Genomic DNA, 23,693 nt, shown 5'->3' on the forward strand with positions numbered 1-23,693 from the left:
GTTATTTTAGTGCTTTCACTATTAGTAATAAATTACTTGCAACACACCTCTTGTGCCAAAACCCAGCTGAGAAACAATCCAGGTGCTTTCTCCTGAGGTTCCTATCCCTCTCCACACCACCTACTCGTTTTTTTACTCTGTCAAAATTAAGTCCAGGCTTAGCTTGATTTTCATTATGAGGACAGTAAGCAATTTATCTGATCAGGATGGTCCAAGTTAAACTGCCTGGACAAATAACCTGCCTTTGTACAATTCAGGCACCTTTCCATATCCACCATTTGGCTCAGCAGTCTGTAATATTCTCATACGGTCATATTATTTTGAATATTGGTAGTATTTTAGTAGTCTGTTTATATGCGCCTTTTAAATTCATGGCAATGAAATTGCATTACATCTATAGCAGAGTAAAGGCATACAAGTTTTGTAACCTTTTAATTTAAAATAAGTTGATCTAAAATAAATTTAAGCTAAACACAAAATTGTCTGCAAAAGAGTTTTTTAAAATTGTTAACAATGAATACTAAATTGAAAACTGTTAGATCATTAGACAATGCACTGAGTGATGAAAGCACCAAGGACAATGAGGCCTGAAAGAAAGGAAAGGAGAGAGGAGTGGACGGGAAGGGTGGGGGAGGGGAGGAGAGGGGGAGGGGAGAGGAGGGGGAGGGGGAGGGGAGAGGAGGGGGAGGGGGAGGGGAGAGGAGGGGGAGGGGGAGGGGAGGGGAGGGGGAGGGGAGGGGAGGGGAGAGAAATAAGGAAAGGAGACAAGGGAGGTGAAGGGAAAGGAAAGAAAATTATATAAGAAGAGGAATTTGGGGAGTTCTGAGAGGCTATCCATTCTTACTGGTCCTCTTACTAATACACAGATTATACATAAACTAGAATTATTTTTTCTTTTTAATTAAGAACCATTTAGAATGAATAATTTTTCCATTCTACAGCTGCTTGTATTATAGTTTCTAGAAAGTGGTACCTTAAAGGCAATCTGTTTCTTACACAAAATATTGTATTTTCTTAGAACTTGCATCTCAGAATATCTCAGGACTCCTGACACAGCTTTAGAAATCTATTCTATACTCCCAAATCTTCTCTGTAAAGAGAATAGCATCTTTAGCAAGATGGCTGCCACAACCTCCCCTGCTGCACGCTTGTGGCGTCGAGAAAGGGAAGGGGGTGGAGGCCCAGAACACTAGCAGGACTTCTGGCCGTGTCGGGGTAGAGGTAAGGGAGTCTACCCTTACCTCTACCTGCGGGTGGTCAGACTGTAGACAGGAGTAAGGGAGAGTCACCAGAACAGGACCACTACACCCCCTTTGGGTGACCAGGTGAGAGGTACCCAGCCGTCCAGTCTGGGTACCCCAATCAGCATTAAGGTGTCCTGCAGAAAGCATATTGTGATGGTAAGACAGGAATGAGTGGCATCCTCGGAACAATCTGGTGGGCATTGAACTGTATCAGCAGAGGATATACGGTAAGTCCAGCATCCGGTTGAGCAATTAGAAGAGGTCATGAGAACAGGCTTCAGCTGTGGATATGGGGCAGTCTCACGAATGGCAAAGGAGGGGCAGTCGACAGTAACCAGGGCTTGACTGTGAAGAGTGGACAAGTGGCAGAAGGTTGGTGAAGGCATGCTCAGCAAGCTGGGTTTGGCCACTCTGGGTAACCAAAATGACCCTGTGGTAGAAATTGTCAGTGACTTCAGTGCTGGGTAACCAGCGAATAGGTCTCAAGAAGCAACATCTCGATGTGGAGCGTTGGGCCACCGGGAGCAGTGAAAGACAGCAGGCAAACTGCGGCTTGGAAAATGGCTCTAGGGATATAAGAGGAGTTGAATGGACCTGGCAGTACCAGGTTTGGAGCTGCTTGATTGCAGAGCAATGACAGGCCAGAATGGAAGAGGAGGACCAGGAGAACTCAGAGCGAAGCAGTAAGGTCTGAAGAAGATACTGTACGCTGGCGGATGTTATAGATGCAGAGGCGGTCCAGTGAAGCCAGAGCTCCAGGTCTTGTCCATCCAGAGGGCTGCCCAGCGCAACCGAGGTTTCCAGGAGGTGCAGGCCATAGAAACTGTGGCAGAGGTGGCCTACTAGGCAAACGCCAAGTAGAGATCAGTCGAGGTTGGTGGCCCAGTCTCCATGGCTATGCTAGGTGTCAACAGCGAAGGTGTCTTCCTGCAGCAGGTAGAGAAGTCTGTGTGGTCCAAGAGGGCATGAAGTAGTCACTGCAGACATGATGGGGCAGGGGCCCTCATAATGCTGCTCAGAGGTGCACAGGCAGTGACTAGGCCCAAAATGTGCCTGTGAGGGGAAGGCGGAGAAGATTTTGTGCACAAGGCAAATCCTCATAGACCAGATAGACTCGAGTTGGGGTTAAGGGCTAGATGAGTGTCGCCTCTGTCCTGTGAAGATGGAGGTGTGTAAACCCACTGGGGCACACCTAAATGTCTCAGTAGCTCTCTTCCCTCCTTAGTGGTAGGTACATCATCCGCTTTCAGCCCTCGCTGTAAGGAGGCTTATGCTGGAGCTTGCTGCTTGCCAGGCCATGAACAGCCATTGCGACAGAGTACAGGAATAGCTTCTGTGACGCCTGCCTGCTCTGGGCCCAGAGTCCCACCTGACTGTGCTTCCTGGATAAGCTGGACAGGATCTTTAGGTAATGAAATCAATCTTCCCATCTTTGGAGATGGCTGCTAGCTGTTGTATTCTTGGCCTGTGAATTGTAGATCCCTTCCTGTTCATAAGCACAGTACAGCCAGGTGGCACCTTTCCTGTTGGGCCGCTGCACCAGGTCTTTGAGCAGGCTTCGGCCTTTCGCCTGTATCAGAGGGCCTACAGTAGTACCCCCTAACTCAAGGTTTTGTTTTCCATGTTTTCAGATGCCCAACTTCAACCACAGTCCCAACATTTTTAATGGAAAATCTACAAATAAGCAATTCACAAATTTTAAGTTGATCTTGGAGGTGGTCCAATCAAGCTAGAGTTTCAGGTTTTGTCCGTTCCAGATGGCTGCCAAGCACAAGTAGGGCTCCAAGTGTTTCCAGGAGGTGTGGCTGTGAGTGGTCTGACGAAATCTTCTGCCATCCTGCTCCGTCCCACCCAGGATGTAAGTCATCCCTTTGTCTAGAGGACCCACACGATGCACGCCCAGCCCATCAGTCACTTTGGAGTCGCCTTGGTTATCAGGTGGACTGTCACAGTATCAGAGTGCTTGGGTTCTGGTAACCCTTGTTTTACTTGACATTGGTCCTGAAACACAAGAATGGTGACACAGGCAACTTGGATATGCCAACGAGAAGCATAAAGTGCTTCCTTTACATGAAAAGGTGAAAGTTCCTGACTTAATAAGGTTAAAAAAAAAAAAAACCCTCATATGCTGAGGTTTCTAAGATTTAAGGTAAGAATGAATCTTTTATCTGTAAGAATTTTCTTAGTCTGTTTTCTGTGTCATAAGAGAATACCTGAAACTGAGTAATGTATAAAGAAGAGAGGTTATTTTGGTTCACATTCTGGAGGCCGAGAAGTCAAAGATCTGCCCACTATATCTGCTCAGCTTCCAGCAAGACCTCTGCCGTGTCACAGCACGGCAGGGAAGTGGAAAAGGAAGCGGGGTGTGCCAGAGGGAGCCAAGGCAAGGAGGAACATCACTGTGTAACCACCAGCTCTGATGGTTACTAATCCAGTCCTGATAGAGAGAATGCTTGCTTTGGGATCTGGGATTCGTTCTTCCTCACCCTAGCTGTTTATGGAGGTGGAAGCTGCTTTCTTAACTGTGATCAAGTGGTGACTGGCAATGCCTGTGGTGCCGCTGGCGGGAATCTGGCCCACTCAGGATGATCACGCCACAGCTCACAGGCCTCCAGGCCAGCCAGACGCAGAGTCGTAAGTCTGAGGTGAGCCCCTGTGATCTGGATGTACTGCTCATGGGCTGCTGCCGGCAGCACCCAGCAGGCATTGTAGTGGATGGTGAAGCCCTTGAGAAGCTGCAGTGTCTCACTGGGAGCATGCAGAGAAACAGGGATAGCAGCCACGTGCCCTTTGGTGATTTGGTGACTTTGCTAGCGGCATTAGACGGTCTGTTGGTGGAGTCTCTTTCTCTGGTTAGCGGACAACAACAGATAAGCCTTCTGTGGAGAAGCTGTACCCAAGACTTCTTGGTCTGTGAGGTCATGATGTCAGGATCTTTGGGGACAAGGAGTTCCTCTCCCACAGCCGAGGCTAGAGACACATCAGCTGGTGGTTGGCTCTTCAAGCCCGGGATGTCCCCCAGCCCACACTGTCCCTATCACCCACCTCCTAGGAGCCCACCTTCCTGTGAAACCAGAGTGGTCTTAAAAGTAATTTTGGTGAGTTTTGCCTGGTGGCGACTTCCAAAACAGAGGCACAAAGTGAACGTAGAAGGCAGCAACAGATCCGAAAAGGGAACAAAAACTGCCAGACCCACTGTGGAGTGTTCCATAGGCCTCACCCAGTCTCCGGATCAGAGCCAGACCCTAGTCACTCTCCCTTGATTCTCCTCTAGAAATGGGTGTCATCACTCATTGGCTTACTCAGATTTCATCCTCATTGCTCGTTGTGTTCTGAGGTTTTGGGTGGTCCCAGTTAGCCAGTTTCCCAAGGGCGATTTATCCCTGTCAGTCTAAATCTCATCAAAGATGAGTCTTAGACACCATCTAATGTTCGAGCGGTTTATTCCAGCAGTGCTCTTACAAGACAGAAAGCAGGAGCTGGCCGGTGTCACGGGCCAGATGCAGTCAGGGGTCAGATGACCAACGGAGTGGGAGGGCTTCTATTTTGAAGACCATTCTCAGAGTTTCAGAGATCTTTCCCATTTCTTACACATGTATTCAGTCTGGGTCCATTACCAGGTGTTTCTTTAATAGAGCAAGTTTAATTTAGTAAGGTCAAGCTTTGTTCTAAGATTTATGAAAGTTGCCTCTGCGCTGAGGTGGCCTTGTCTCCTGGACACCCCTGGGCCGGGTTGCATCGTCCTACTAAGTGACATGTAGTAGCAGCTCTGTGAGATGCTTGAGTGGGTTTTATCACTATCATTAATCTTAAAGCCACGAGATGTCTCTTGTAGTATACTATAGTTATGAAAATGCTCTTTTTTAAAAAAACACATTTTATTGATGAACTCCTTTCCTACGTATTTAAGTTCCCCAATGTTTTTAACCTAGGAAAAGAGTCTAACCAAATGAATCCACTGAAGCTTCCCTTTCAAAATCCTAAAATATCCTTTGGGGTTCTAAAACAGACTTTCAAAGGGCAGTAAATAATTTCAAAAGCTTTCTCTTTATCAAAGGAATCAAAAGATAACGAGGCAAAAGACAAACAGCTTGGCTCGTGGCCCTTTGGCTCCTTGTACATCTTCTGACAAAGCAGAAGTGGAGAAAGAAGGAATGAAAAAAGGAAAGGGAGAGAAGACAAGGAGGGATGAAAGAAAGAAGAAAAGAAGAGCAAATAGCAAAATATTAAAAGATTAAAGTTATTTTTAAATATCCATACAGTCTGTCAGCAGATGTATTTAAATGCAACAGTTGCCGTTTTTAAAGAAATGGTCTACATGTCATGATCTTCTTTGTATACTTACTTTTGCTAATACCTATATTTCTAAAGAAACGCAAAATTTTTCTTACATGCAATATGAACACAACTCTACAGTATTATAATGCATAATGTTACCAAGAGACAGAGCCCTCCCTCTCCTGTGAGTTGGATTTAACCTTAGCAAACATAAAATACTTTATGATCCCATGCTCACCATTAGGCAATGTCAGAAAATGTCCACAGCAAATGTCATAATGCACTTCGAACATGAATAAACATCAAGGCTTAGCCGGTTATGCTACTGTTTCCTCGTTACTTAAAAAACTGTATTTTTAAATACAGAGTTTACTTGCTACTTTCACATGAACTTATTTTTAAGAACTAAAATATTACCCGAAAAAGTATTAATAATTCATTAAGCACCACTCTAAAAATTATTTCCTCAGACTTTTTCCACACAAGAAAAAAAATCAGTTATTTGTCTTTTCAGTTCAGAGGTCTCATGGTATTTTTAAAACACATTTAAAAGCATTCCATTTGTGATTTTCACTAACAATGTGAAAGTCTGTCCAAAAGTCATCCAAACCTCGGGTCAATTATACCCTTAGATGCTAATTTTGTAGCTCACATGCACCTGAGCTGCAGAATCTTAGCAATAATACTCTGGTCTGGAATCTTCACTTTTAAAAGTCACCTTAGATTCCACACTTGACCTAGAACAAAGCAGCAATTTTTCTGAGTCATCCCTGTGCCTTCGTGTCCAGAGCTCACCTACACTTTGAGACCTAGGAAACAGGGTCTCAAATTGGATATAAGTCTCTTTTGCCAAATCATCTTCCCAAAAAGGTTCTGACTTACATTGCAGCTTGCAAACTTTGTACAACAAGAAACAAATCAATGGTAAGACAAGAACACAGGCAGTACTGGTCACCACGAGAAGGAGAGACCATTGAGAATCATCTCCTTCAACTCTTTTGGTAGCAAAGGTGATGCATTGGTCTTTCTGGGGAGGCACTCCTTTTGGACAGACACAGGCCATGTATTGGCCACCGGGTTCCAAGCCATCTATGGTTACTTGGTTCTTGCTGGAGTCTGCATTCAACAGCAGCAGGTCCTTCCCACCATACTTGGAATACAACACAGTCACTGCAGAGTTATGTGTGGTGTTGATCACATTCCACGTCAATGTCACACTCTCTTTTGTCTCGCTGACCACCCTGAGGTTTTCTATTGTGGTATTTGTCTCTATAAGCATTGTTTGATCCGACAATGCCAGCTCTTCTTTCTTACTTGTGCTGGCTGGAGGAAGCTTACTTCCACTCTTCGCCACCTTTAAATTTCTTTTTCCATCTGGGTAGAGCTGGAGTGATCGCTTGTTGGCCACGGTGGTACTTGCTGAGATGCTCGTGCTCAGAGTCGTGGTTGAAGAAGCAGTGGAGGAGAAGGATTGAGATAAAGAGAAGGAAGAAGTAGAGGGAGGAGACAAAGTAGAAGCAGACAAAGAAGATGTGGGGGGGTAGGAAGAGGACCAAGGATATGGTGATGCGCTAGATACAGACATAGATCTTCCAGATCCTGGCTGGACCTCCCACTCAGGATGACCTCCAGTTCTTTCAGAAGTGTCTGGTGATATCGTGGTTGTGATAACGCCAAGGACTGTCACAGTAACCACAGCTTCTGACATCCCAGCCAGATTTTTGGCCTTACATTTGTAATCCCCAGCATCTTTGGCAGAAATGCCTGTCAAGCTCATTATGGACCATCTGACTCCTTCCTCTGGAGATTCTTGTATTACTGGAAAAAAACAAATATATAATCTGTGAGGAAAAAAAGGAAAATTCAAGCAACCATGCCAACGGAGGAGGAAACAGCTATCCGCTCTATATGCATCCTCTCACAAAAGCCAAGAGGGAAATGGCATCCTGCAAGTCTCTGGCAATGGGCGATGGTCCTGCAAACTGCTTACATCAAGGTCTAGGACCTGCCAGGTGTTGTGAGGTCTCTATAGGGAATAGTATTTTTAAAAGACAAAAGACTGGGAATCAAGAGACTTGGGTTTTAGAAACTTTTGCCCACTAAATACCATGTAGTTGTAGATAAGTCAATTCATGTCTTTAGGCCTCTTTTTCTGCATTTATAAAATAAGAGAATGAGATAAAGTGATTTCAAAGGTCCCTTTCAATTTTAAGTCACTGTAATTCTATAAAATGTTTATCATAAGACCTTACTTAAGTATTTCTTATGATACGTTTTCATGGTAATAAAACACATATATCCCTATAGCCAAGGGTATAGCAGATCATTTTCTGGCATGGCAGAGTCATCATTTGTATTCCAAATAATTTATTTTATATTTAACTTAGGTAAACTAGCAAATCACAGATTCTTTTGTTTGCAGAATTACATATAGTTTTTTTAAAAAATCAGAATTTTGCTATCCTAAACTCTGACATCTGGGTATATTTTCATTCTGTCTTGATTTCAGGAGCTTTTCAAAGAATAATAATGCACAGAACAGTATCCCAGTAGCCCAAAATTTAACTCACTAGCTGAAACTGTGGACCACTGACTACGTATACATGGGAACATTAGGCCTTAACTTCTTTATTTCCATCAGGTTTCATTATTTCAACCTGAATTTTAGTTTAATTTTGAAGAATTTTAAAAATATATCACTTTAATTTTCAGAATATCACTCTTAAAACTGGGCACAAAGCATGCACATTGTCACACTAGGATCTGAAAAGTCTATATAACCAATATTTATTAAAATTATACTTTTTGATTCATAATAAGGTCTCCATGTAATTTATTATTTAAATAATTACCTGAAAATGAGAGACTTGTACAAAAGGCCCCCATCTTTTTTTTTTTGAGACAGAGCCTTACTCTGTCACCCAGGCTGTTAGTACAATGGCATGATCTCGACTCACCACAACCTCTGCCCCCCAAGTTCAAGTGATTCTCCTGCCTCAGCCTCCTGAGTAGCTGGGATTACAGGTGCACACAACCAACCGGCTAATTTTTGTATTTTTAGTAGAGATGGGGTTTCACCATGTTGACGAGGCTGATCTCAAACTCCTGACCTCAGGTGATCTGCCCGCCTCAGCCTCCCAAAGTACTGGGATTACAGGCATGAGCCACCGTGTCCGGCCAGCAAAGGGCCTTTTTTAAAAAAATGTAATGGTTGTACATTTTGAAGTGAGCTGTATCCAAGATGATGAAGCAAGACAAAGGCCTTGTCTGCCATATCTATCCACTGCATTGTTTTATTCTACCTAAGAAAAAGAGTTTCGAGTGTCTAATTTGATCTAGGTAGTTAGATAATCTGAGGAGAATACTAACCAGTAAAATGTGCCTTTCAAATCCCTTGTACCCAATACTCTTGAAATATTTTATCAGTATTAACTGGCTAATTTCAAATCACACAAAACATGATGTGAACTTCAGAGCTTTATAACTCCTTTGATCGTAGGGCTGAATCAAGAAAATACCTGTATAATTAACTGGCGAGCTGTCAGATCTGGTCCATGTGAGCTGTGGGGTGGGGAAGCCAGTGGCATCACACCGCAGTAGAACATTACTACCCAGAGCAGACATGATTTTGGTGGCCGAGGTCATCACTGATGGTTTCAGACAACGCTCCAACTCAGCCCGCTGAAACAAAATTCCTGTGAGGCGCTCAGGTTCACTGCAAATCATCAGTGGATCCAGAAGCACTATAGCTGGGTCAACAACCTTTGACAACTCAATCATTTTAGAAATATGACAGTCACAGAACCAAGGATTGTCCTGTAGACCTAAAACAGAAGGTGAGAAAGAATGACAAAGGTTATTCTGATGACTTCAGTTTACATCCTGTCTCTTGAGAAAGTAGGGATCTACACTGTCTCCCTAAAAACAGAAGTGAAGCAGAGTCACGTTTATGTCAGTTTTGCTCTGCAATCCAACAATGTCAATGAACATATCCTATCCATTAGTTCAGATCATTAATAATCATGGCTAATACTTATTGAACACTTACTCTGTGCTAGATTATGTTCTAAGCACTTACTATCACATTTAATCCCAATAACCCTATAATAAATGATATTATTATCCCCACGTTAAAGATGAAGCTCAGACACAGAGGAGCCAAATAACTTGGCCAAGGTCAATAGCTAATCAGTGTCAGAGCCAAGATTTTAATCCAGGTACTACCATAGAATGCCATAATACGGTAATAAAGATCTTTCAAAGGTGCTATGGAAATATCTACAGTATTGTAAGTAGTATAGGGTGCTCAGAGGCACCTAACTCAGCCTGGAATAAGTTATGGTTTTATGTGATTTGAAGGTGTATTGAGGTAATGCAAGCTTAGTGTGGCAAAAAACATAGAGTGAGATGCTGGTTATGGCTGGAGAAAAGCCTAGAAGGGCTGGTAGAAGCAAAAACATGGCTTAGCATGAATGTCACATGTGATGACCATGAAGGTGACTTGCTCAATACTCCCTTCAAAAGAGAACAGCTGCAAGCAATGCGGTTAGCTGACAGCTTCCAGTCGCAAGCATCTTCAGGATCTGTCTCACTTTCCGAATCGTTAGCAGAAGCCTTTGGGCCTTCAAGGAGGCTATCAGTGAGAGCTTGAAGGAAAGTGAAGGAAATGTTACTGGAAACTAGAGGAAAGAGGATCCATGCTATGGAGTGGCAGAAAGTTTAGCAGCACTGTCACGTGTGATCCACACGGAAAGTCAAAAGCATACTCAATGCAATGTGGTCTACCCAAGGATATTTCCAAATGGAGTGTTGAAACTACTCCGTGGTATTTACTAATAAAATATAAAGAAGAGGCTACAGTTAAAAATCTGTTAAATATAAAGGAATCAAAACTTGCTGAGTTCAATTAAAAAACTATTTCTTATTCTCAGCCTCTCCAAAATTCTCAAATTAAGATAGAACTTCAGAGCAAACATTAAATCCAGATGGGACTATAAAATTATGGGCTAAAACTTCAGAAGGATCTAAGATGGAGCTTTAGAGTATTCTGTCAGACAAAAGTCTCTCTAGGATCTTAGGAGTGATGTTCCATAACAGCCTCATATAAAGCCCAAGATACAAAAAAATTTCTCACAGAGATTTGTGGTATGGCTTTTTACTAATGGAGTGGAAGAAAATTTTTACTAAATTGGGAAGAAAAGACAGAACAAAAATTTTACAAATTCTAACCATGGTGGAAATGTAACTGTTAGTTCATAAAGTCTATATTTCTTTTATACTTTTTAAAATTATTATAGCAAGTCATGACTGGCTCATGTTTTTCTACCAGTAATGGTAAAGTTTACTTTTTCATCTCCTGTTTTAGAAGTTTGCTTCTCTTCCATGGGTGAATAACTTTAAACTTTTCCTCTTATATTTAATCTTGTGAATCTATACCTAGTTATTGAATCAATATTAATTTGAATTGTATTCTCTTAAGTGTTGGCTCTTTCATCCAATTTTATGTGATAAGCAGACTTTCTAGTTTATTTTATATTGCTATGACCAAGTGTGGCTCTGGAACCTAATGTCTGGGCTGAAATCTTGGTTCTATCAAGCTTCGCCCCATGAGTAGGTATCTATAATAACAACCTCTCTCAGCCTCATCTAAGAATGCAGTAGTTCTTTCACAGAGTGGCATGAATTTTAAATTACATAATTCATGGAAATTACCTGGAGCAATGGTTTATTCATAGTAGAATCTCTGTGAACTTTAACCTTTCTTGCTAAACATAGTACTTAAAACCTTTTGTAAAATATAGTCATTTCAACCTCTGAATATGTGACAAATTTCATACACATAGAACATATTCCCTATACTAGGGTCCATATTTTCTTGATCGTAACAAAAGAAACCAAATGTAATACAACCTGTATGTCTACTGAAAAAGAATTCAAAACAAGTACGTAAGTAATGGTGGAGATATGATCCGATAGATACTGAAATACCTATAATAATGAAGTCAGTTCATAGACATTCAAAAACTCACTTCACCAACAGACACCACATTAGGTATTCAATCATTATTGTATATATTAGTTGATCTGATATGTGAAGGCCAGATTTAAATATATGAAAGATAAATTTAAAAAGTGATAGGATTCACGCCTGTAATCCCAGCACTTTGGGAGGCCGAGGTGGGTGGATCACGAGGTCAAGAGATCAAGACCATCCTGGTCAACATGGTGAAACCCTGTCTCTACTAAAAATACAAAAAATTAGCTGGGTGTGGTGGCGTGTGCCTGTAATCCCAGCTACTCAGGAGGCTGAGGCAGGAGAATTGCCTGAACTCAGGAGGCGGAGGTTGCGGTGATCCGAGATCGCACCATTGCACTCCAGCCTGGGTAACAAGAGCGAAACTCCGTCTCAAAAAAAAAAAAAAAAAGGTAATAGGAAATGACATTCTACAAACTTTACTGTGCCTGGGTTCCTGATGAGGCTCAACCACTAACTCTGTGCCCTGGATGATGCAACCTTGCTGAGCCTCAGTTTTCTTATCAGCAAAATGGGAGAGTTGACTAGATAAATGCTAGAGCTTTTTACAGCCATAATGTTCTATCAGCCTATAAAATAAAAATAATGATCGTAGACTAAAAGAAACCAAAGATGGAACAACAAATTAACACTAAAATCCATCACTCAGTAAAAAGCAGAAGAATATGATAGAATGCCTAATTTGTAACATTTTTATCTCTATTGATTGAGGTACTAAAGATAATCTGTGCATCTAGACTGTCCTAACAGTGCTTTTTTTGAGACGGAGTCTCGCTCTGTCACCCAAGCTGGAGTGTAGTGGCCGCGATCTTGGCTCACTGCAACCTCCACCTCACAGGTTCAAGCAGTTCTCCTGCCTCAGCCTTCTGAGTAGTTGGGATTACAGGTGCTCATCACCACGCCTAGCAAATTTTTTGTATTTTTAGTAGAAATGGGGTTTTGCCATGTTGGTCAGGCTGGTTTTGAACTCCTGACATCAGGTGATCTGCCTGCCTTGGCCTCTCAAATTCCTGGGATTACAGGCGTGAGCCACTGCACTCAGCCCAATAGTGTTTATTTTTAAAAGTTAAATCTTTCAAGTTTGTGACTTTTCTATGTCTACACTGATACACAGTTAAAATGTGAATATCATACAAAATGAAACCAGTTTATCAACTTTGACTACAATAAAGAGTAAAGGTCAAGAGTAAAGGTAGTCAATTCTCCTTTTATAAACAATATATCTGATTTTACTTATTAAAATGGAGGGAAGGGGGAATCACTACAATTTTAAAACTCTTCCAAAGGCTGAAATCCCTTCAGTAGTTTTATTTTACTTTGTACACATATTTTTTACATTAACCAGTTTTGCCTTATACACATTTAAATATTATAAAGAACTAGATTTGGGATTAGATTGTTACACTGTGACCCACACGGTTTAACAAATTAATCAAGTCAGTTGCTGTGTAATGTTCCAGTAACCTCTACAAAAAGTTATAAAAGATTAAAAATGTTGCTATCAATTGGTATTGTCAGAATTGTGAGCTGTGGTTTGCAAGAAATCAATGAAATAAATATATGGTTTGCCTCCCACAGATAATTAAATCTCAAAGTGAGGATCCAATCATGTGTCTGCTCCCTGAGTGAAAGATAAAACCAGCGAAGAGAAGAGCACAGGACACAAACGGGCAAGTGTCCTCCAGGGCAAAGATATGTTATCATAGTGCCTAAGAGGAGGAGTTGGAATATTTTAAGTTAAATAAAAGCAATCAAAAGATTTAGAAAAAAAACATGTAAACACCCACCTTAATATAGTAAGAATTCATAAATAGAATGATTCTAAAACATTTATATTGAAATAAAAGGTTACTTACATCTTACATCTATAAATTTGTGTCAATATTCTATATATAAAAGCTGCGCTCATCATAGCTTTTTATTATTTGATTTTAAGATTAATTTCTAAGTGTGCCGGCACATCAAATTTATTCAGTTATATGATATGTATAAAATATCTCACACTTTGAAAACACTTCAACTTATGCCAGATTTTTTCTTTTTACTTTTTTTGTCTAATATTTATTTAATAATAATTCTAGTTCCATAGATTTTCATGTTATGCCAATTTGTACCCGAGTTTAATTACAGAAAAGGCAACAATTTCTAAATTGGTGGTATACATTTCTTTACAATTTTTTAATGTAAGGCCATTTATTAAAATAGACAAACTATAAGGTGAAAACGAAGGCAACAGAAAAATTCAACTTTTCACAACCAAAAATATTAGCACAACCTCAGAAATAATTTAGAAAAAAGTGTTGTTAAAAGATATGCTGTAGATCTCTGTTCCGTTATCCAAGATTATGTAAATTCATGATTCTAAATAAATTTTTTTAAAGTAGGAGATTAAAAACTCACCTTCAGTGTATATGTAAATTCTGTGTTTTATCACACAGGTATGCTTATTCAACACTATCTTTTGAAAATGGGCCATTTAAAAAGACATAGCAATTTCCATTCTGTAAGTTTCATTCAACTTTACTTAGGGTTAAATATACATGAAATGTGCCTTTAATGCATAAAAATCACAGTGGATAGCAGCAAAGGACTGGGCTTGGGACATCGAGGAGAATATAATAATTCACATTGTGATTATTCTGCACATTGATGAAAGATAATTCACACCTCTAAAACCTCAAGACTTCCCTTTTTAAAGAATCAAAAGAAACCCAAGACACCTTGCTGACACTTCCCCATCCCTAAACAAATTGATGACTCTTTTACCCTTAAAACTGAAATAGTTATGGCAGCAAAAGGTTTTGATAGCAATGAAAGTTTGTAAACTGTATTTCAATCTCTTTTTCTTATTCCCAGAGTGCAAGATGCAGGGTTCTCAGTCTTTCAGTACTGCTTCTCCTGTAAATAATCCTTCATTTTGTTTGGCAAAGGCAGTTTCTGAATTAAGTCTATCCTGGTATACTGACGTATGACAAAACAACACAGGTACTGCAGTGAGCGCACCAGCATGAACCAGGACACTGGGTTGGTGAGTCTGACTGCGTAAGTCGCAGATCCAGGCAGCCAAGACCTTGAATAACAAAAAGCTCCATTTTCAAAGTCCCTGATTGAATGCTCAATTAGATCAACTATGGACGTATGTCCTTCCACATCTGGCTGTTCATAAAAGCTAAACCTACTATTTAAGCACTCAATTCTAATGTGAAGTGTTTTACCATGGGAGCAAAAGCTCAAGCTTAAAAGGTAACGGTCGTCAGAACTGTCCTGGACAAGAAAAGAACCATCTGGCACGTTTGCTGGGCTCCCTTCTGCCTTCCATCGTGTGATTGGTCCCCAATACCATCCTTGTTTTGCAAGTTTTTTCAGCTCCTCTGTGAGGCTTGACACAAGCATGGGACCACTACTTTGCACTGAGTCAAACTCTTGCAACCCCAGGAACAGAGTTAGGATCAATATTCAAATGACAGCACGTACTTTCTGTCATGTGGGCCTCCATGCCAGTAAGTCCACTGAAGTTCCTTGGGATTTGATTATTCTGCATTGGAGGTAGCAATGGTGGGAGTGGAGGGACATCATTGTGACCCGCTCTCAGGCTCTGCAACATGACCCCCGTGGTGCCAATCAATAAGCCATTCACAGACTGATTCACAAAGATCTCTGGGGCAACAACTAGGTCCTGGTCTACCTGACTCTAGACTTCGGGGAAACAGCACCTTCCCACTTGAGGAGGAACCACAGAGACTTCCATGCGAGAAGAACTGTCCAGACAATAGCTACGTGATCCTTCCAAAGGATACATCCCCTCATCTAAAGGCACAGTCTACTGAATGTAGTCCCGAGGCATAAGTCCAATAACGACAGGCACATGTTCATCCAGGTGAAGATGCAGGTCTCTGTTATGAGAAGCCAAGCTCTTCAGTGAATTGGCTTGCTCTTGGCACGTGGTCTCACACCTGTAATCCCAACATTTTGGGAGGCTGAGGTGGGAAGATTGCTTGAGGTCAGGAGTTCAAGACCAGCCTGGGCAACATGGCGAGATTCTGTCTCTACAAAAAATACAAAAATTAGCTGGGTGGCAGCACTTGCCTGTTGTCCCAGCTACCCAGGAGGCTGAGGTCGGGAGATCAACAGAGCCCAGGAGGTGGAGGCTACAGTAAGCCAGGATTGCGCCACTACACTCCAACCTGGGTGACAAAGTGAGATACTCTTTCAAAATAAAATAAAATAAAATTTAAAAATGTTAAAGCAGCAAAATCTGGAGTATATATGTTTAGGAAAAGATTCAAGAGCTATAACATTAACAATTTATTTCATGCTTTGAAATTATTTAAAAATGTATTAATAGTAAAACAAAATTCTTTAAAAAATTGATTTTAACTGGTTATATCTAAAAGTTATGTAAATATTTTTAAATCCCTCAAAAATAAAATGTCTATTTATTCCAACTTGAAACATCTAAGGTCAAAGGTACAATTTTTAAAACCTGAATAAAAGTAGTGACCGAGAACTGAATACATTTAAGTGTTTTTTCTTCCGAGGACAAAGGTAAGAGAACTCTCTCAAGTTAAACTGTTACTTGCACTGCATTCCTTCAAGGCAACACATCAACCACAATTACACTAATTTGCATTAATTAGTTTACTTTATATAACTATTCTTGGATGGGGGACAAGTGAACTTTATCTTTTCTAAAAGAATAATATTTATATGCATCAGAATAGTTGGACTAAATGTGCTTTTTTGTGTGTGAAAAGTGAGCAATAAATTCTTGCGCAAAAGTTATTCTGAGGACTATAAGCTCTTGCAGGTACAGACCATGCCTACTCAGCTTTGTGGAGACAACAGTCTTTAATAATTCAGTGGGGAAAGGAACATCTTTTTTTTTTTTTTTTTTTTTGAGACAGGGTCTTGCTCTTTCGCCCAGGCTAGAGTGCAGTGGTACGATCCCGACTCACTGCAACCTCCGCCTCCCAGGTTCAAGTGATTCTCCTGCCTCCACCTTCTAAGTAGCTGGGATTACAGGTCCCCACCACCGTACTCAGCTAATTTTTGTATTTTTAGTAGAGACAGGGTTTCACCATCTTGGCCAGGCAGGTCTTGAACTCCTGACCTCATGATCCACCTGCCTCAGCCTCCCAAAGTGCTGGGATTACAGGCGTGAGCCATCGTGCCTGAACTACATCTTTTTAATGAATGGTGCTGGAACAAGTGGACATGTGTTTGCAAACATATAAACCTCAACCCCTACTTTACACAATACTCAAAAACTATTTTTAGATGGATAACTGTAAGTATAAGAGCTAAGAATAGACAGCTAAAAATTGAGTATAAAGGCTGAAACTATAAGAAAATAACGTATCTGTGATATTGAGGTAGGCAAATATTTTTTAGGTGGTACACAGAAAGCACTAACTGTGAATGAAAAAACTAATGAATCAAATGTCATCAAAATTTAAACCTTTCTTACCAAAAACACGAGGAAAACTGAATAGGCAAGTCAGCTTTGGAAAAAATATTCATAATGCTATAACAGACAATAGACTTATATTCCATCACGAAAAAAAGACAAATAACCCTTAAAAATTAAGCAAAAGATAGTTCATAAAGGAAGATATACAGTGACCCATAAGCAAATGAAAACCGCTTCCTGACCCACCGAATCCCCAAATAGCTGAAATGAGAAAGACCAACAACATCAAGTGTTGGTGAGGATATGGACCAACCAGACTGTCATGCATTGCTAGTGAAAATGTATAATGTTATACAGCCTCTTTGAAAAATGGGTAGTTTCCTTAAAAGTTATACATGTAGTCATTCTTTTTCTTTTTCCCACCCAGGATGAAGTGCAGCAACATGATCTCAGTTCACTGCAACCTCCGCCTCCTGGGTTTCTCCTACCTCAGCCTCCTGAGAAGCTGAGACTAAAGGTGCACACCATGACACCTGGATAATTTTCATATTTTTCAGTAGAGACAGGGTTTCCCCACATTGGCCAGGCTGGTCTCAAACTCCTGACCTCAAGTGATCTGCCTGCCTCAGCTTCCCAAAGTGCTGGATTACAGGCATAAGCTACTGCGCCCAGCCATACAGCCATTCTATAACCCAGCAATTTCAATCCTAGGAATTTATCCAAGAGAAATGAAAACATGTTCCACAAAAAGCTTTGTACAAGAATGTTAATTGAAGCTTAATTTATTATGGTCCCAAACTCAAAACAGCCCATGTGTCCAACAATAGGAGAAAGGATGAACAATTGCTCCATTCATACAATTGAATACAATGTTTCAATAAGGAACTACCAATACATGCAACAGAATCGATGATTTTCAAAAACATAATGCTGAGAGAAAGAAGCCTGGCACAAAAGTGCATCTTGTATGATTCCATTTATATAACATTCTAGAGCAGGCACAATTAGCCTATAGCAAAGAAAATTCAAAACAGTGAGGCAAGATTGACTGGAAAGAAACACAGGACTTTCTGGAGTAATAGAAATATTTTGTATCTTGATGATGGTGTGAGTTATGTAAGGCTATACCTTTATCAGAATTTACCAAATTGTAGACTTACAATCCTGCATTTCACCTATCCAAAGTATACCTCAATGTCTCAATTAAAAACAAAGTTTTAAAAATTAAGGAGTGATGTCTTTGGAGATGAACTGTAAATTTGAAGCTTGACTCTGCCTTCTTACTAGCTGTAGAAAAAGGGTGAGGATTAGAGCAAGGCGCAAACCTTAACTATGTGAATTTGTTTCCTCAAATCAGAAAAAGGATGTGGCACATCTACAGAGGTTGATGTGTTTTTTGAACTAAATTGACACAATTTTAGAAAAGTCTGGAAATACTAGGGCTGCCACTGACCTTTAGGCAAACTCCATTTCAAATAGGAAAAGAGCCCATGTTTACGATTGAGCAAATTTGGGTACAAGTAAAACAACACCCAAAAACAGCATTTTATGTTTTCTCCTACTGCAGACCTTTCTCTCCAAGACAAACAGTGTCAAGGCCTTACAGAATATGCCTGTGTAAATATTTGCTTAATCTTGAGAAAGAGGCCATGGAAATTTACCTGTATTGCAAATCAAAATCTAATTTTATAGTTAATTCCAATGTTTATTTGCAGGGCAATAGTTTAAGTTTTCACGGATACGATAAATGACAATTTTACTAAGTTGATGTTTTTACTCCTGTAGAAGAGAAAGAGTAATTGAAGAGCATCACCTTAATGTTATTGCATACATATATGATCTAAAGCGGTCAGTAAAGTAATGAATGTATGAAGAAAGGAAATCTGTTGTTACTATATACTTCACATTATAAAGAAGGGGAGAAGGACTTGGGGTCTGGAGCCAGATGGCCTGTCCTCAAAACCCAGCTCCACCACTATATGATGAGAGAATTTGGGCAAGTGGCTTAACTTGTGTCTTATTTTTTCATCTATAAAATGGGGATGAAGTGATATTTACTATAGAGTTAATGTGAGACTAGAAGTCACACAGTATAAGAAGTCTTATACTATGATATACTTATCATAGTCACATAGCATAAGAAGTCTTATATACTTGTGACTAGAAGTCACAAGTATAAGAACTAGCTTGGCATTGAGTAATTCCATCAAATTAACTATTAGTATTATTATTACAAATAGAACCCCCATCTGCTAACAATAATCAACAGAGAGTAATAAAAATTAAATAAAAGTAGACTATATCCCACTGTAACAGAACAGAAGCAAATTCTACAGGACACCTGGAAAGATAGAATTGCTATACTTAAACACTATGTTCTAGAAAAGCTAGGACTGGTTCTCATCACTACATTCAGTGATGCAACTAAAAGTTTCAAATATTGTTGGAATAACAAAAAGGCGAAACAAAGAAGTCTTTATAGGACACTCCCATCCCAGTCACAGCTTCTATAGATAATCGTTGATCTAAAAGCATAATCTCAGAGACTGTGAACTTTATATTCTAAAGAACTGCTACATAAAATATTTCAATTTCTTCTCATTACAGTCCTATGAACAAAATAGAGCAAGCCCTACCATCACCATTCTCCACATGAAAAAACTGAGTTTTCTGTGTGTGATTTATCCACATCAATTGGTCCTCTCTTTTTCTTCTTTTGGTAACATATCAAACATGGCTTTGCTAAGGTCAGATGCCACTCAACATGCTTCAAACTATCCTTTGTTATTTATTATCATGATTATTTTTATCTTTATAAAAGTAATGCATGACCATTGCAGAACATTTTGGAAACTTAAAAAAATGAAAAGTTGTCACACAAAGAAAACAGTTAACCAGCTAGTGAATTTCTTTTCAGTCTTTGTCTTTGCACATTTTTAAATAGTTATGTTCATGCTTTTTATACAGTTGCATAGCCTGTTTTTACAATCTAATGTTATACAAAAGTATTTTCATGTTACTGCTTTTAAAAAATCTGGACCCCAAAATGCAGTTAAAACTGTTTAGGTAACTTCCTATGGCTAGTAAAATTTCATAACCTTTTCCCTTTGATCCCTAAGTTCCTATCCAGATTTAACTCCCAAGGAAAAAATATGAATGTTCTATAAATTGCTTCTTCATAGTAATATTAGTAATTGATCATTAGAAAGCTATTAATTGCAATATAGTAATTGAATTTTATTTTCTAATATATTACTCCATTGGGTAATTCTATTAGAACCAAGAATTACTTTCCAGGAAACTTAGAAATATAGGTAGGGAAATAGTATCTTCCAGCTATTATGTTGAACCAGTCTTAAATCGTCCTGATACCAAAACCTGGCAGAGACACAACAAAAACAGAAAATTTTAGGCCAATACCCCTGATGAACATCGATGTGAAAATCCTCAAGAAAATTCTGGCAAACTGAATCCAGCAGCACATCAAAGAGCTTATCCACCACAATCAAGTCAGCTTCATCCCTGGGATGCAAGGCTAGTCAACATATACAAATCAATAAGCGTAATCCATCACATAAACAGAACCAATGACAAAAAACCACATGATTATCTCAATAGACAATAGATGCAGAAAAGGCCTTCAATAAAATTCAACACCCCTTCATGCTAGAAACTCTCAATAAACTAGGTATTGATGGACTGTATCTCAAAATAATAGGAGCTATTTATGGCAGACCCACAGCCAATATCATACTGAATGGACAAAAGCTGGAAGCATTCCCTTTCAAAACTGGCACAAGACAAGGATGCCCTCTCTCACCACTCCTATTCAACACAGTATTAGAAGTTCTGGCCAAAGCAATCAGGCAACAGAAAAAAGTAAAGTGTATTCAAACAGGAAGAGAAGAAGTCAAATTGTCTCTGCTTGCAGATGACATGATTGTATCTTTAGAAAACCCCATCATCTCAGCCCAAAATCTCCTTAAGCTGATAAGCAACTTCAGCAAAATCTCAGGATAAAAAATCAATGTGCAAAAATCATAAGCATTCCTATATACCAATAATAGACAAACAGAGAGCCAAATCATCAGTGACCTCCCATTCACAATTGCTACAAAGAGAATAAAATGCCTAGGAATACAACTTACAAGGGACGTGAAGTACCTCTTCAAGGAGAACTACAAACCACTGCTCAAGGAAATAAGAGAGAACACAAACAAATTGAAAAACATTCCATGCTTATGGATAGGGAAAATCAGTATCATGAAAATGGCCATACTATCCAAACTAATTTATAGATTCAATGGTATCCCAAGCTACTACTGACTTTCTTCACAGAATCAGAAAAAACTACTTTAAATTTCATATAGAATCAAAAAACAGCCCATATAGCCAAGACAATCCTAAACAAAAAGAACAAAGTGGAGACATCATGCTACCTGACTTCAAACTGTACTATAAGGCTACAGTAAGCAGAACAGCATGGTACTGGTACCAAAACAAAGATATAGACAAATGGAACAGAACAGAGGCCTCGGAAGTAATGCCACACAGCTACAACCATCTGATCTTTGACAAACCTGACAAAAACAAGCAATGGGGAAAGAATTCCTTATTTAATAAATGATGTTGGGAAAACTGACTAGCCATATGCAGAAAACTGAAACTGATCCCTTCCTTACACCATATACAAAAATTAACTCAAGATGGATTAAAGACTTTAACATAAGACCTAAAATCATAAAAACCCTAGAAGAAGACTTAGGCAATACCATTCAGGACAAAGGTACGGGCAAAGACTTCACGTCTAAAACACCAAAAGCAATGGCAACAAAAGCCAAAATTCACAAATGGGATCTAATTAAACTAAAGAGCTTCTGCACAGCAAAAGAAACTATTATCAGAGTGAACAAGCAACCCACAGAATGGGAGAAAATTTTTGCAATGTATGTATCTGACAAAGGGCTAATATTCAGAATCTACAAGAAACTTAAACAAATTTACAAGAAAAAAACCAACCCCATCAAAACGTGGGCAAAGGATATAAACAGACACTTCTCAAAAGAAGACATATATGTGGCCAAAAACCATATGAAAAAAAAAGCTCTTCATCACTGGTCATTAGAGAAATGTAAATCAAAACCACAATGAGATACTATTTCACACCAGTTAGAATGGCAATCATTAAAAAGTCAGGAAACAACAGATGCTGGGAGGATGTGGAGAAATAGGAATGATTTTTTTTTAGATGGAGTCTCACTCTGTCGCCAGGCTGGAATGCAGTGGCATGATCTCAGTTCACTGCAAACTCTGCCTCCCAAGTTCAAGCAATTCTCCTGGCTCAGCCTCCCATGGTGGCTGGTGCCACCATGCCCAACTAATTTTTGTATTTTTAGTAGAGATGGGGTTTCACCATGTTGGCCAGGATGGTCTCAATCTCTTGACCTTGTGATCTGCCCACCTCGGCCTCCCAAAGTACTGGGATTACAGGCATGAGCCCCCACGCCTGGCCAGGAACACTTTTACACTGTTAGTAGGAGTATAAATTAGTTCAACCATTGTGGAAGACAGTGTGGTGATTCCTCAAGGATCTAGAACCAGAAATACCATTTGACCCAGCAATCCCATTACTGGGTATATACCCAAAGGATTATAAATCATTCTATTCTAAAGACACATGCATGCATTTATTTATTGCATCACTATTCACAATAGTAAAGACTTGGTACCAACCCAAATGCCCATCAATGATAGACTGGATAAAGAAAATGTGGCATATATACACCATGGAATACTATGCAGCCATAAGAAGGATGAGTTCATGTCCTTTGCAGGGGCATAGATGAAGCTGGAAACCATCATTCTCAGCAAACTAACACAGGAACAGAAAATCAAACACTGCATGTTTTTACTCAGAAGTGGGAGTTGAACAATTAGCACATATGTACACAGGGAGGGGAACATCACACACCGGGGCCTGCTGGGGTGGGTGGCTAGGGAAGGGATAGCATTAGGAGAAATGCCTGATGTAGATGACAGGTTGATTGATGCAGCAAACCACCATGGCACTAGTACACTTGTGTAACAAACCTGCACATTCTGCACATAAAGTATAATAAAGAAAAAAAAGAATCCTAACAGAACCTAAACAAGGCCAAGTTCAAAATTCCAAAACTAGTCACAACCAAACTAAGAGACCAAATCAGTTAGGAGAACCATTTGGGGCCAGTAAAATAACTGGTGTTTCCACCATTTCTTTTTAGATTAAGGAAATGTAGACACTATTCTTCCTAACTAATGAAGCCACTGCTATCGCATAAAGACGCCAGAAAGAACCTAATGAAGAGTTCAAAAGCAAACTGAGCAGAAGTTTGTACCAGAGTATGGAGAATACTGTGCTCACTAGAGTCTATGCAGGTTGGTGGATTCTGTCTCTCAGCTGGAGGCTCTTTAAGAGAAATGGTCCTCTCTCCATTTCTGACGCAAGTTCTCCTCCACTTTCTTCACACATGTATGTACGCACAGGCATGCACACACACACACAGCCCTTACAATTTATACAGGGGAAAGAGGTAACTTGACCTAGGTTAACCAATAAGGTACTATTCCACTAAAATTGCAATCACAAGTAAAAAAACCAAATCCAATAGATTTTAAAAGACTGGATAACAAAAGCTATGCATAGCAGACTATCTACAGATGAAAAGCCCAGAGGCTCGCAAGCTCA

The 23,693-nt window shown here is 39.8% G+C and overlaps 1 protein-coding gene and 1 pseudogene across 1 annotated transcript in view; both read right to left on the minus strand.

Annotated features, from left to right (window-relative positions):
- Positions 1–730: 730 nt before the first annotated feature.
- Positions 731–23,693, minus strand: part of LRIT3 (leucine rich repeat, Ig-like and transmembrane domains 3) — a 29,939-nt gene continuing 6,976 nt past the window's right edge. Inside the window, exons 3-4 of the mRNA XM_012436565.3 lie at positions 9,041–9,346; positions 731–7,340 (exon numbers count right to left, since the gene is read on the minus strand). Of these exons, the coding sequence (XP_012291988.2) occupies positions 6,196–7,340; positions 9,041–9,346 (1,451 nt within the window). The 3' untranslated portion in view covers positions 731–6,195. The remainder of the gene's footprint in view (positions 7,341–9,040; positions 9,347–23,693) is intronic.
- Positions 13,465–23,477, minus strand: LOC105726059 (suppressor of cytokine signaling 6-like; annotated as a pseudogene).

The sequence above is a fragment of the Aotus nancymaae genome, unplaced genomic scaffold, assembly GCF_030222135.1.
Source record: "Aotus nancymaae isolate 86718 unplaced genomic scaffold, 86718_ANA_hifiasm-v0.15.2.pri h1tg000033l, whole genome shotgun sequence".
NCBI lineage: Eukaryota > Metazoa > Chordata > Mammalia > Primates > Aotidae > Aotus > Aotus nancymaae.